Here is a 14,648-nt window from a genome sequence, read left to right as displayed (position 1 = left end):
TCGGTACCCCTCGAGGGCACGTGGGTCTGATGAAAAAACTAAAGAAGACCCAAAAGCCGAATGGCGTACAGAAAACACACACATCGCGTATGTGCAACGGCCGGTCGGTGAGAAATGGCGCATTTCGTTCGTCCACTGCGCAATAACTGATTCCACTGCTCGAGGGGATGAGAATTTTACGCGAAACTCCCTGTCGGCCCTTTTCCATTAAGCGCTTGTTTACGCCGGGAAGGGGTTGCAAACCTGTGGTAAATCGGGTGTGTGTGTGTACGTGCGCAGCTTGCGCCGATCAGGGATTCTCTCGTACTGGCGAAGTTGGCGCGCAAATTTATCCAACCATTTGTCATTCGAAGGACCCTTTCGCTATCGATTGTTGCGATGCTTTTCGTCCTCTCATTCGTCACGTCATGGATCGTTGAGTAAGCAGAAATAAGGCTAAATAAAGTTTGATTAGATATAGGGCGGCTCGATAGCCGAAGCGTTAGCGTACGACACAAACACACGATAGTATCGGGATCAAATCTCGTCTGAGTCCTCCCCCGTACGCAAGAATTTTACTATTCAGTTACGAGAAATTCTAAGTCATAGAAAGCCTTGACTTAAGCATAGCCCTAAGGTAGGCCTTGACCGAACACTGGTTGTCAAGCCAATTAAGAAGAGAAGAAAGATAGGTTTTGAACGCGGCTTTACTCCAAAGCTAAGTAAACGTCACTTTGAGCGCGGAATTAACATCTTGGAGGCAATCCTTCCCATCATATTTCCCCCAATTTTGTTACATGCGCCTTCCCGACCGCTGGCATTCTATCTCGCTCCCTCTAGGCATGCTTACCAAATCGGCAAAAATAGCTAACCATGGTCGGGTGAAGGAGGCGGCCTGCCTTTTTTTCCTTTTTTTTTTTACGACACGCTTTTAATGCTACAAAGCGAGATCGTCTTCCGCACGGTCATTCCTTTGCAAAATAAACGATTCGGAAAGGCTGGCAAGCGAACGCATCTGATGTCGATGGTTAAAAATAGAAGCCCATCCCCCCACAACCCCCTACCATTTGCCCCCTTACTCCCGTAACCGGACCATTTCCAATCGAATATGATCGCATACCCGAACTAACGCGGGCGTGCCCTAAATGGTTTCGCCGATAAGCCAAATAACCCTTCTCGCGGACGTGGGTTTTGCCTCATCGTCTCACCAGCCGCGAAGGATGATTGCTGTTAGGTTGCAGCTGAAAAAGGGTGCGTGCTTTCAAGTGAAATCATAAATTAATTAGGACGGGCCTGCACTTTCACCGGCAAGCGATCGGAGCACTCGATCGGGCCGTGTAACCGGCACGTCAGATCCCGATCGACGGGCACGCGCTCCAGCCGCGTCGTTGGATCTAAGCCGATCCCGCAAGCGTAACCGAACCGGCCCGATCGCTATTTAAGATTAACCGATCCCACATCCCCATCCGGTTCTATCTGTATTGGTCAGCCCGCATGTAAACCTTCGGACGTTGCGTTCGGGTGGAGTGTCGTAAAATTAATGCGTGCTTTTATTTGGCTTTGATTAGTGCGTTATCGTGCGATTCGCCGCCGGTGTGTGGCGTACGTCAAAACTGCTGGCAAATAAAAAAAAAACCACTACCACCAACGCACACGGCAAGTGGTGAAGCATTTCGGTGACGCAGCAACCCGAACTGGCTGGGCGTTTGTTTGCTTTGCGGCTAGGTTTGCTGATAGATACACAAGAGTTCCTCCATTAGCTGAACTGCACCTTCTGGCCAGCCTGGCCGCACGGTTTATTGGCATTGTTGCCATTACATAACGGGGCTGGGCGATGTATTCAGCGTTGCAACAGTGGAGTCGCCATCGCTACGAGGGTTAAGGTGCTGCTCAATTTGACGTCAGCTTCCGTTCTGGTGTTTGGGTAATGGTTTGCCCTCGGGGTTTTTGGGTGAGTGTGTAGGGAGGGGGGGAGCTGGTTTTCGCGGGGAAGAGAGAAGAAGAGTCTAGAGGAAAGGTTTGCCCCCGGAAGAGTGTAATCAAGTGGCGTTTGCGAGGTGGGGCAGCTGTTGCCCATCTCTCTCACTCTCTCTCTCTCGTTTACTCTTTTTTGTTGTTGCTGTTTTTATCGCCTCTCTCTCTCTCTCTCTCTCTCTTGCTATCGGATTCTCTCATGCTCGCGTGGGTACCACTGGTGTGTTGGTAAGGAAGCTCATCGGTTCCGATGAGATCATGCTCATGGATGGGAACGAGAGAAGAAAAAAAAAGGAAGCAAGAAACAAAAAGTTACGTTTGAAAAACAACTCCCTTCCCATTTGTAATTCCGTGTGCCTCTCCCTACTTTGTTAGCGCCCCCCCCCTCCCCCCACTCCCCGTGGATCCACCTCTTTTACACCCTACCACGGGTTCGGTTCTGTACTTCGCGGTCAATTTGAGATACATTTTCGGACTCCTCAAGGTTCCGAGAGCTCTGGTGGGGTTTGAAAACAAACTTCCCGGGTGCGTTTTCGATTCGCCATGTTACGCTTTTCACCCCCTTTTCCCGGGTGAACGAATGGGTTCGCTGGAGGGTTGATTTTTTTTGTGTTTCTTTTACTGAAACAAACCCCATCGTTTATTGATAAGATATGCTTCACGTGTTTGCTATGCTTGCTGTGGTGTAAAACACCCCATTTTCCCTCTGGTACTTTTTTTACCGATTACACGATCGAAGGGAAAAAGGAATGAGCTCAGAATTTATGGTATCAATGACTAATCCACATGTTACGAAAACTCCTCGTCATATCTCCGTTTAAAACCTTGCTTAACATACAGTATTCAGTTGGTTCTAATTGGTGAAAATTGAATGGAAAATAAACCGAAGTCCCCACCTCCATTACACGGTTCAGTATTAACGTATTGTGAGCTCAGACAGCAGAATATAACAATAACAAAAGCATCAGTTATACCTCGATCCACCAACTTGCACAGTCCCTTCAGATGCTAACGAGCAAACGACGGCTCTACGAGGAGAAGGTGATTATCTCTCGTCTGCGAATGCGAATTGCAGACAAGCTTCGGGATTATGCCGTAGCCATCGCAAAACACCCAAAACACCTGTAGTGGTGACGTGGCGAAGGTGCCCCAAGCAACCCTCGACTGTCAAATCGATCCACCATCGGTCAGAATGCAACAGATCGAACGTATTCGAGCGGCACGAGGCTCCGCACGTCGTCACATCGTTACCAGCTTCGCAAACAAATAAATTATCGAAATTATTACATCGACATTTGCTTCTCCGTCTCGAGCATCGAGCACTTGAAGGGGCATCTGGGAATGATATCATGCGCGTTCGTGTGTTGCGCGACATTGTTGGACTGTTATGCCCGAACGGTGCGGCCTGAGTCGAGATGTGGCGATGATGCGATCCGGGTGTTAGTTAGCTTCCCGTTCTTTACGACTGGCCCGTTATCGTTGTTTGGTTCGTTTTACGTTCGGGTGCTTTTTGGGGCGGTGTTTAACGTTGTGCCGTGGCGCAACGCAGGCGACGAACTACGGACCTTATTCAGCGCTTGCTCAGGGACGCTCGCTGTCGCGAAACGAAACAAAAAAGTGCTCTAAATTAATTAGACATCTCCTTTTGCATCCCCGCACATATTCGCCGTTGTGGCGTTGCATTACCGATCGGTAAAATAATCGAATTAAACAAATGGGGAAGAGCAAAGGACACGTTTGTGTATTTGCGTATCGCCTGTTGCGGCACGGGGGGGGCACCATTACAACGGCAGCAGAAAATGGTTGTGTAATGTGTCAGTGGGTCACGCAAAGATGGTCGCCGGAATGTCTGCATTTGACACTAGCCGGTTTACAGATGGTGATGACACGTAATTCAAATGATGTTCGTCCCATCTCCGCTCTATAAAAGATTGCCTGTATAAACACAGTTAAAAACATTTATCGCTCAAATTTGTTTTAGCTGTTTAATGATCGCACACACATACACACACATACCCATGTCGTTTAGCGAGTCACAAATAGCTCTCCCAGACATACTCGCCTCCAGGACTGGCCCAATAAAAACCGTGACAAAGCATGTGACGGCTGCTGAAATAAAGTGCCCATAGTAAAGCCCGACATTGTGCGCTGCAAAACCATTCCCATGTGGTACGCTTACGGCTCGCAGCAGCTGGTATAGTGTAGGAAAACTTTCACCATCAGCGCAGGAGGGGAGAACAACCAATACGAAGGGTGAGATAATGGGACCGGTGCACGCATCCAGCCAGCCTGTGCAGGCGCCCAAGCTCGATGACGTAATTTTCCTGACCTTAGCACTAGTGCGGCTTGGTCCGCACGACAGCCGTTCGTCTCCAACCCTGCGCTGAAGGAGTTCCAGTTTGCAAGACCCATAAACCATCGAATAATGTACGTCCGTGCGATGGTGAAGTGGAGGGAACCATAGGGGGGGTGGGCCGGTGCAACGTCCCTATCGATTATGGGGGTGGCGTTTTATAGTGGCGAGTCGACCACTTGAACCTGGTTGGGAATCCTGAAGCCTCGTAATGTCAGACGTTTCGCGTTTTATGTCACACGTGTCATGTAATTTGGCGTAACTTGAAGCTCAGTGTCGGCAGGATTTCAGCTAATCGTGCATATAAGCAACGTTTCGCTGGGTTTGACCATCTGGTTTTTGGATCCAGAGGGCCACCCGCGACCAGCTGTTGCCTTATTTGGATGCCGCATCACATGCAGCAACGATCGATTCCGAGACTTCCCGCGCGGAGGTCGGCACGTCGGTGCCCATGACCGGCTTGACGTTTCGAGTGGTTGTTTTTGTTTCTTCTTCTTCTTCTTCCTCGAGCCGCCTGAGATCCTCTCGAGATTGTGGCAGCTTGTGGACAACTTTCGAAATTTTGGGAGCAACTTCTCGTGCTCAGTCGGGCAAGAGACTGCTACGGCCGGGAAACGGGAGCGGCTATCGTTTAGAACATCAGGAGAACGCCATCTTTTAGCAGGAAATTGCCTCCCCGGGCCTATCAAGCCTGCCTGCTAGTTAATGTGCACCCATCGAGAGATTCTGAGAAGGGCAGGAACGTGCCCTCCCCACCCGGCCATGCCTGGTGACGCAATCGAATTCCATAGTCGTTGATCTCACTGGCCTCAGCTTCATCTCGTGCCCGGCTGACGGGAACCGAACCGTGACGGGTCAACGTAGTGCGCAGCAGATCGTCCTCTATTGCTCGCTCGCAGAGGGTGAGAATATTGTATCGATTTTTATTGCTGAGAAGATATGGGAATTCGAACAATCTCGCGGTGTTCGGTGGGTGTTTGGAAGTCATCCATCGTCAGCACCACGGTGTCCGTGATGATCGGGACATTCAACGTCGAGACAGTAGGGTGAGTCCTCCCCAACACAACCGTACCGTGATTGAGGGACATTCACACGTCCAGCGGTGATGACATCAACGGCTGTAAATCGCCAGGGGTCAACCGCGGCCGAGTGTTGGTAATTTTCGCCTTTCCTGCTCGGGTTTGTCAGTCGCTTGCACGCTTCGATGGTTGCGACTCTTACCGATCGTATCGGTTGTCGTTGGTGTTGGGGGCACGTTTCGTGTGTGTGTGTGTGTGTGTGTGTGTGTGTGTGTGTGTGTGTGTGTGTAGTGGTTGGTCACCGTAAACAAGCGCTGTTGGTAAGGCTCTACCGGGTTTGGTCCGGGTTTTGGACGACGTGGAAGACTGCATTCGGTTGTCAGTGTCGAGATAGGGCAGTGTTTTTGAAGTCGTGCGTCGTTGACTTCAGCTGCCACTCTGTTTGATGCAGCATTGCTTCCTAGTCCTACTAGATTGAGGTATAGAACACACTTTAAAAAGCAACTCTTAAGCGGTGTTACCTTCGGGAGCTTCATCTGTGTTCTGAAATGTAATGAAGTGTGGGCCGATTTATTGTATCACGTGCCGTTTCACCTCTTAAACCTTAGTTCTTCCCTATATCCCATCTCACGTGATCAAATTTACAGGAGAAATGATGTGTGCTGAGTGGGGTTTAGATTACAAGACCGTTCTTCCGTCCGTGCGCGAGTGCTCCCAATGTCTAGAGGCTATCAAGTTAATTAACGAACGCTAGTGGCTTTCTGAAGGACGCAATCGTTCTATTACGAATGGTTTGGGACGGTTTCGACTACGTGCTTGTGAAGACGCAATGTGCTCGGCGATAAGAGAAGTCCTTGACTGGACCTGGACTGCTTTAAAGACATTGAATAAGTGCTATTGTCTGTACCCCTTCTGCTGTTTGTAAAGTAGTTTATGAGTAGTACCTGAGATTGGACCCTTTGATCACCGTTTGATGATTTTAGTCGTACATTTTAGGCAAAATGTATTCAACACCCCGTAGATAAGCCCAACCATTAGCTAAGATTTTTTTCCCTTCTTCTTCTTCTTCTTCTTCTTCTTTGTTCCTCCCGTTGCCTCGATCATTCGCGTTGCTGCCCCACAGAGTAGAGCGCTCGAAAGTGCGTGTGTCATTCTTCCAGAGCAGCAAACCACAATCAATCAGTCCACCGGAGTCACTGCACCTGTACGGTGCCCAGAGTCTGATCCAGTTCGGTGGAGGCGGTAACGGCGGCTATGAAAACAACAACTCACCGCTAGACACCTACATCACCTCGGCAGCGCTCAACCAGCAGTACGACTCGCTGTCCAGCCATCAACAGCAGCACACGCAGTTTCCGCCGGACCACCGGGATCCCAATATGGCCGCTGTCTACGGAGGTACCAACGTTCCGCCATCGGCCTTTAACCGACAAATGAGGTAAGCGTGTATGTGTGTGGGGCATGAGCTCCGTGTGTTGCTCTTTTTCTTTTTTGCTTCTCCCATCCTTGCCCTGTATTTGGCTAGCAGCGAACAAAAAGCCCACCATAGCTCCTTTCAACAAAAATCCCGGCTGCTTCGTGCACGCTTAAGGTAGTCTGAATAGCTACTGTTTGCATTAGGAAAGGCTTGATCTCCTTTGGCGCATGGCTTTTACATGAATGGCGGTGAAGTAGAATGTGAATGAGCTCAGTTTCTTTATCACAATGTCAACAACGCCGTCGGTTGATCTTTAACGCTATCCCCATGGTACGGAATACCACATTCAAGTACCTACAACCTGAACGTCAATGGAACTAGCTGTAAAGATTGGAGAGAACCATGTTAAGATAAGGCAAGGGGACCGAAAACGTGAACTTTGTGGACCTCCCTGTGTCTAATGTACACAAAACAGTTTATTAAATATTCATCTTGCTTAAAGAAAAGCCTCCTAACGTCTATAAAAGAATTCGTCAGAGAGGTTATGCACCTTCGGTTCTGTCTGCTGCAATCGATTTTCTAAAGCCACTGAACTTTGTTGGCTTTGTTCGAACGTTGCTTTATTCAGGTTTTTTAACTTATTGCCCTAGTTCTAACAGTTCGTTGCATATCTATGCCCGAGCTGCAAGCTTTATCGGTATATCTTTGTCGGGTCGTAACACTAGGTCCGTTTTAAGGCGAATCTCGTGCATTGTGTCGCCGGGAAGTATAACGAAGTAGGAAACCATACGTACGATGGCGACTTTCATCTCTAGAAGCGCATACCTTTGCCCGATGCAGTTCCGGGAACCTACACTGAATGGGATATAATCGTAAGGACCTCGCCGGTTCGAGTTATTTTCTGAGAAGCGTTCCGGATCGAACCGTTCTGGATCGGGGAATGCTACTGGGTTGCGATGGATAGCGTAGATAGGAATGGTAAAGTCCGTACCAGCTGGAATGGTCACTCCGTTCATCTCGATGTCCTCTACGAGTCGACGTCCAATGAAGGAAACAGGTGGTAGCAAGCGTAATGACTCCTTGACCACCATGTCGAGGTAGGTGAAGTTTTGCAACGTGTTGTACGTCAATGGGACAGTGCGGTAATCCTTGCCCAACACGTCCCGAATTTCATTGTACAGTTTCTCCTGGATGTCGGGATGTTTGGCCAGTTGATAGAAGGTGAAGGCAATACCTGACGTGGTGGTGTCGTGGCCCTCAAACATGAACGTGTCGACTTCCTCTCGGATGTCCAGATCACTGAGCGTGTTTCCATCGATGGATACGTTCAGAAGTAGGTCTAAGAACGTTTCTTTACGCTTCGAATAAAGTCCATCATCCTCCGTGATGTTACAGGAAGTAGTATCATTGCTGGTTTTAGACATGAGCTGCTGCCGGCGCCGGTGAATCACGGAGTCGGTGAAGTCATGCAACCGCCTAATCACTTTTCGTTGTTCCCACGCGTTCGGCATGGTGTACCAATAGGTTCGTGGAAACGAAGACAACACGTGGAAGATGCGCAGCAATATTAGTTCACTCATGCGCTTCACGTCTCGCACGTACTGATTCGTAGGATCCTCTTGAGCGTTGATCTCGACCCCCATGGACGTTATACAGATGCTGTCGAGTGCGTAAAGTGAGATCGGCTCGTAGATGTCAAACTCTCGTCCACTGTCCGCATGTAGGCGCATTTTCTGGATTAGTATTTCAGCCTCCTGGTTGAACACGGTCGCAAAATTGTCCAAAATCTTAAAGTGGAACGTGGGCGTGATGATCTTGCGCCGGTGGAACCACTTCTCGCCCTTCGAGATGAGCAATCCCTGCCCGAGCCATAGCTCAATAAACTCGTACACAGACGACTTTTGGGTCTTTTTGGCCATCATCACTTTCTCCACGTTTGCGGCACTGCTCACGGTGATCATATGGTCGTTCAGTAGGCCCCAGTTGAACAGGTCCTTACCGAAGCGCTCGTGCAGGTTCACCATCGTCTCGAAGATACCGGGGATGTCGTTAGCGGGATATTCCATCACGTTTCCGAGCAACCAGTGGGGCTTGGGCCCGCCAAAACGAGCCGCTATCTGATGCAACTTCTGACGTTTGCGATAGAACTTCAGCAGCCCGAAGGTAATTAGAATGACCAACAGAAGCACTGCAATCGTCATCCTCCGGCTACAATTTCTGGGGGTTGACGGATGGTTTACTTCTATTCACTGGATAGCCTGTGCTAATTCGCACTACTGTTCTGGTGCGAACCTGAATCCCGTTTGAATGTCATTCCACTTCGAACAGAACTTCATTGCAAATCATCTGGATGAGCTATGCAGAAGTGTTCGAAGGCAGAGATTAACTGTGAAGAATCGTTGTAAAAGCTTCTTGGCTTATCTCTAGCTGTGCTTTGTTTTTGTTTTACATTTCTGCAAGAGGGCCTACAGCAGCTGGTTAGTACTTACTGTCATATCTGTAGCCACTTAGCGTTCGGAATGTATGTGTGATTGCTGATTGGGCAACAAACGTGTGCCGTTTTACAGCTGATAACTGCTGCACCGGGAGTGTGAGCCATACACAACCACCTGTACAAGAGCGGGCTAATCCAGTACTTTCGTTGTATATCGCCACTGTTAAGCGACGCTTTGAGATATTTTTGTACCGATAAGAGATAGGCGACTCGCGATATATCTGATTTGAACTTCAGACTCAAGGGCTTGGCAATTTAATTTTCGATTCTCGTTGCTCACACTGTCAGCTATTTGATTCATTTTTCGGTTTAATAATTTGTATCTCATCTAGAGAGTTTTGGTTGTTTAGCATATACAGCCTCTTTTATTGCTCACTATGTTCTGGATTGCAGTTTGATTGGGATGCCTTTATCTGGACGTAATACTAAATCCGTCTTTAGCCGCACCTGTGGCATGTTCTTGCCCGGCAGGATGCGGTAATGTGCTACCATTTTGATGATGGTGATCTTCAGCTCCATCAGCGCATATCGCTGACCGATGCAGTTCCGCGAACCGATACTGAACGGGATGTAATCGTAGGGACCTCGTCGGTTCGAGTTGTCTTCCGAGAAGCGTTCCGGATCGAATCGTTCTGGATCGGGGAAGACCTCCGGATTGCGATGGATGACATAGATAGGAATGGTAAAGTCTGTACCAGCTGGAATGGTCACTCCGTTCATCTCGATGTCCTCTACGAGTCGACGTCCAATGAAGGAAACAGGTGGTAGCAAGCGCAAAGATTCCTTGACCACCATGTCGAGGTAGGTGAAATTCTGCAGTGTGTTGTACGTCAATGGCGCTGAGCGGTAGTCCTCGCCCAACACGTCCCGAATTTCATTGTACAGTTTCTCCTGGATGTCGGGATGTTTGGCCAGTTGATAGAAGGTGAAGGCAATACCGGACGTGGTGGTGTCATGGCCCTCAAACATGAACGTGTCGACTTCCTCTCGAATGTCCGCATCCGTAAGTGGTTGTCCATCGACGGTGACGTTCAGAAGTAGATCCAAGAAAGTCTGACGCTGTTTAACTTCGTCCTGGATATCGCCGTTGTTGCCATCATAGCGCACCCCTTTATGCGCTTGCTCGGCCAACAGCTGGAGTCGACGTCGATGAATCACGGAATCGGTGAAGTCATGCAGTCGCTGGATTACCTTTCGTTGCTCCCACGCGTTGGGCATGATATACCAATATACTTGCGGGAAAGAGGCCAACACATGGAAGATTCGTAGCAAAATTAGCTCACTCATACGCTTCACATCCCGCACGTACTGGTTGGATGGGTTATCCTGCGCATGGATCTCGACACCCATCGACGTCTCGCAGATGCTGTCAAGTGCGTACAGCGAAACCGGCTCGTAGATGTCAAACTCCTGACCACTGTTAGCGTACGAGTGGAGTTTCTTCACCAACACGCTCGCTTCCCGATTAAACACGGTCGCGAAGTTCTCCAGGATCTTGAAGTGGAACGTGGGCGTGATGATCTTGCGTCGGTGGAACCACTTCTCGCCCTTCGAGATGAGCAATCCTTGTCCGAGCCATGGTTCTATAAACTCGTATATGGTCGACTTCGACGTCTGCTTCGCCATTGCCACCTTCTCGACGTTTTCGGCGCTTGACACGATGATCATGTGGTCATTCAGCAGACCCCAGTTGAACAGGTCCTTACCGTAACGTCGGTGCATGTCCACCATCGTCTCAAAGATACCCGGGATGTCGTTGGCGGGAAACTCCACCAGGTTGCCGAGCAACCAGTGAGGCTTAGAGCTGGGAAAGTGGCTCGCCAACCGCCGCAACTTCTTGCGTTGCTCGGACACTCTCCACACACCCCACAGGGCCACCGTCACGCAAAACACGAAGAACACGAACATGATGGCGTTGATTCGAAGTCCAGCTGCTGGTACTGCGGCACTGGACGCTGACACTTTGCCTGCCGGCGGGCTGCTGCGGGCTGTCTAAATATTCGGCGGGCTGATAGTACTGCGGGACTTTATCAAGAATTGCGCACGCACACGAATAAAGGCCACATGGCCGGGGTCGCGCCTTATCACGTCGGTATCTAGCGTAATCCAAGCCCGGAAAGGGTTTTTTTGGTGGGAACTTCTGGTGGAGCCGCGTAACCCTGCGCGAATCCCAATATTTTTCCTTTCTTTTAAAACTCCCGGAGTCCCTTCTCCATCGAGAGCAGTTAGGCCACATGTCACTCTTATTACACACCGTCATCGTGACCGGCCAGAATGATTCTTTTTTTTTTTTTGCTTTATGTCTCGCATTGCCATAATGCAGCGTCAGCATGATCAGCAGCCAAAAATACGCCGTTCGAAGAGTCCAAAAAGCAATCGCATTGGACACTGGCCCATTAAAAAAAAAAACAATCCACCCCACCCTTAATGGTGCTTTCCAATTTCCTTTCGTTAAATAAACACCAGAACCTTCGGTGAGGTGTGCGGGATGCTTCAATTCCAACTCCAACCGGCCTTGTTCGAGCCGCCATATTGCATCATTGATGGCCAAGCCTCTTATCGCGCCTCGCACCAGCTTTAGTGGGTGAATATTTCATGCGAACGTCGAGTCATCGCGAACGTCGAGAAACGTGTGCGAGAAACTCCAGCACGAGCGCCATTTTCCAGCGCTAAACCATTCCAGGACGCGGTGGAGGCGCATGGTCATTGAATCGGGTGTGTGGGTGCCCTGGCCACATGTAACCTGTAGGAATTCCAATGGCGTGGCCATTGTACGTGCCGTACAAACCTTCCGGGTTTTTCGCAGAACAACCGCAACGTACCCGATCGATGTACTTCGCCTTCTGTGCAACAGTTCGCTTGCATGTCGGGCCGCTTTGTTGTTGGTTCCTCTCTCTCTATTTTGGCTGTGGCTCGTGTAATTGATACACCCTTCTCACGTCGCATTACACCGTTCCGGTGTTTTGCCTGCCTCGAAGAACCCCGTCGGCGCGAAATGTAGGCCAGTCTTGCGGCGTGTACACGCGATCTAGAAATTGTTCTTGGCTAGGAAACCTCCCAACGGCGATGCGACGTAAACATGCGCCGCATTTCACGTCCTGTAACGGTGGTGGCACACGCGGGTGCTGCGGTGAAGGTGAGTTCCCGATCGCTACGTTTATGGGGCTGCGTTCAATGCTTCGGTCGGGAAAATCGGACATCGCGGCGTGTGTGTTTGGTTAGGATTCGTAGCTTTCATTTCCGCGAAGGGGGCGAGAAAAATGCTCGTGGAAACTCACATGCGCCTGTGTGTGTGTGTTGGTGTGAAGGTTTTTTTGTAATTCCTCCTGTTTATGAAGGAATCCGCTTCGATGCGCGCGCAGTAGCTCCCGTTACTGCCACAGAGAAAAAAAAAAAGAAAACAACCAACCACCTCTTTTTACTGATGCGGACACCATGGGGAACTCTCGGCACTCACTCGGAAGTGAGTTCGCGCCCTCCGTTAGAGATTTTTCCCATTTTCCCTGTCACATCCCTGCCCCTAAACAACACGCAGTATTCGGGAAGACATTTGGGGTGGACGAAAACTAAGCACACACTAGCGGAACCAACCCGTGCCACTCGTGTCACTCAGTTGGCGTTCTCTCTCTCCCTCTATCTCTCTCTCTCTCTCTCTCTCTCTCTCTCTCTGTTTGATCTGGCGTGTGCCGAGCACCGGACGATGGGAAAACGAAACGCGCCAGTTTTCGCGCACTACAGTCGCGTACCGTATGCAGAAGCACGTAGTGCATAGTGTAGGGTTAGTGGCATTTGACACACCACCACAACTTCCGAGTCGAGCGAGGGTGGATTCGAGCTGTGATTGTGGGCCTGTGGGTAATTCGGGCAATAACGGCGAGGATGCGAGTCCAAACGAGTCCTTGCAAGCAAACGATCAACCTCATCAACTCGGGGAAGCTCGTGTGTTGCGGTGGAGGGTGTGTGTTTGTGGAAAATGTGTTCAAAAGAAAATCGTGTGCACGAATACTCTCTCTCTCTCTCTCTTCGCTTGCCTGTTAGGCGTTGTTCCGATTCGTGTGTGATGGAAACCGTACAAACTAGAATTTTTTTAACTAAATCCCTCCATTTTTCACAAAAAAAAACATCCTAACACACCTTCCCAACCCACCAGCAGCACGATTGTTGACAGTTATGCTCTTTTAGGGGTGTTTGTTTTTTTTTTATTGTTTCCTTCCTTGCTTTGTGTTTGGGGGTGAATGTCAAAAAAAAAGGCAGAGTGACCGATTTGGAGAAGGTGGCAGGAAATAGCGCGCCAGTTCCGTTCACCCGCTTCTCCTTTTCGCTCGTATTTGTTTCGCTTTCACTCGCGCGTCCTTCCCTGACAGGTGATGTCAGACTTGTGGTGCCCATATGCGTGTGTTTGTGTGTGTTTGTGGACACGCGTGCGCTTAGTATCCTTTGGGGTTGTGCTCAGGAATCCGGGTGGAATCGCGTGACGTTCCCATTAGAAGGCCGGGTTGAAAACTTCTCCAGCACACCACGCAAGATGTTCTGCCGTGTCCTTTCAGGATGGGAGAATGATGAGCAGAACATCTGAAATTATTCCATCCCCACGAATAAACGATCCCCAGCTGGGGTTGGTGAGACTCTCGACACTCATGAGTAGCAGTGTTTGCCAAAAAAACGAGCACGTTCTTAGTGCCGCGAAGCGTTTACGTGAACGGGCTCGCGTGTGTGCGTGTGTGGATAGTAATACGAGGGGGGAAGGGGGGGGGGGAGCAGGTGGATAGAACCATGTCCCAAAGGTCACGAAGCAGACATGAGTGGGTGGTGTGGTGTGACACAAAGCGAAAAAAAAAAGAGACAGCAAAAGAGATTCATTCCATCTATAGCACGAAGAGCTATAAATCTAGCTCCGCTTCTTTTTTTTCATCCTCCCACCCACCTGCGAGTATTTCGCGATGATTGTTCGTGTTCTCTCTCTCTCTCTCTCTCTCTCACTCGCTAATGAGGAGCAGAAATGAAATTGATCCTAACGCGCGCGCGCACACGCACACACGGCTCACAACATCCGGCCATTCTGTCTCCAATCAGCCACCTGACCATCAGGCTTAATGCAACGCCAATGGGGCAGCAGATTTCGAAGCCCAACCGGCCCATAATGGCCGCGCAATCAACAATCAACACAATGGCGCCGCATTCTCAACCAACATGGCCACTCCCCGAGTGCGCCGACCTTCGCCGGCTTCTCTCGTTCGATTTTGTGGTTTAGCTCAGGTGTAGTTATTGTCACCATTCGCCAGTAGTTCCACTCGGAGAACCACCGAAACGTGCTTCCCATAGGTGTTTGGAGCTAACGGGACTGAACCACACACACACACACAAACACACGTGCCCTCGTGCAGTTTACGACCTAGTGTCACCTTCTGTCAT

The 14,648-nt window shown here is 49.8% G+C and overlaps 3 protein-coding genes across 3 annotated transcripts in view; 1 reads left to right on the top strand and 2 right to left on the bottom strand.

Annotated features, from left to right (window-relative positions):
- LOC128728671 (uncharacterized) overlaps positions 1-14,648 on the top strand; it is a 39,121-nt gene that overhangs the window by 21,636 nt on the left and 2,837 nt on the right. Inside the window, exon 3 of the mRNA XM_053822306.1 lies at positions 6,449-6,763. Within this exon, the coding sequence (XP_053678281.1) occupies positions 6,449-6,763 (315 nt within the window). The remainder of the gene's footprint in view (positions 1-6,448; positions 6,764-14,648) is intronic.
- Positions 7,414-8,943, bottom strand: LOC128728673 (cytochrome P450 4d2-like). The gene has a single exon (XM_053822308.1). The coding sequence runs from the start codon at positions 8,941-8,943 to the stop codon at positions 7,414-7,416; it is 1,530 nt and encodes a 509-aa protein (XP_053678283.1).
- LOC128728672 (cytochrome P450 4d2-like) lies at positions 9,612-11,144 on the bottom strand. The gene has a single exon (XM_053822307.1). It carries the CDS (start codon positions 11,142-11,144, stop codon positions 9,612-9,614), a length of 1,533 nt encoding a protein of 510 aa, XP_053678282.1.

The sequence above is a fragment of the Anopheles nili genome, chromosome X, assembly GCF_943737925.1.
Source record: "Anopheles nili chromosome X, idAnoNiliSN_F5_01, whole genome shotgun sequence".
Lineage (NCBI taxonomy): Eukaryota > Metazoa > Arthropoda > Insecta > Diptera > Culicidae > Anopheles > Anopheles nili.
This window is presented reverse-complemented; position numbering and strand designations above follow the sequence as displayed.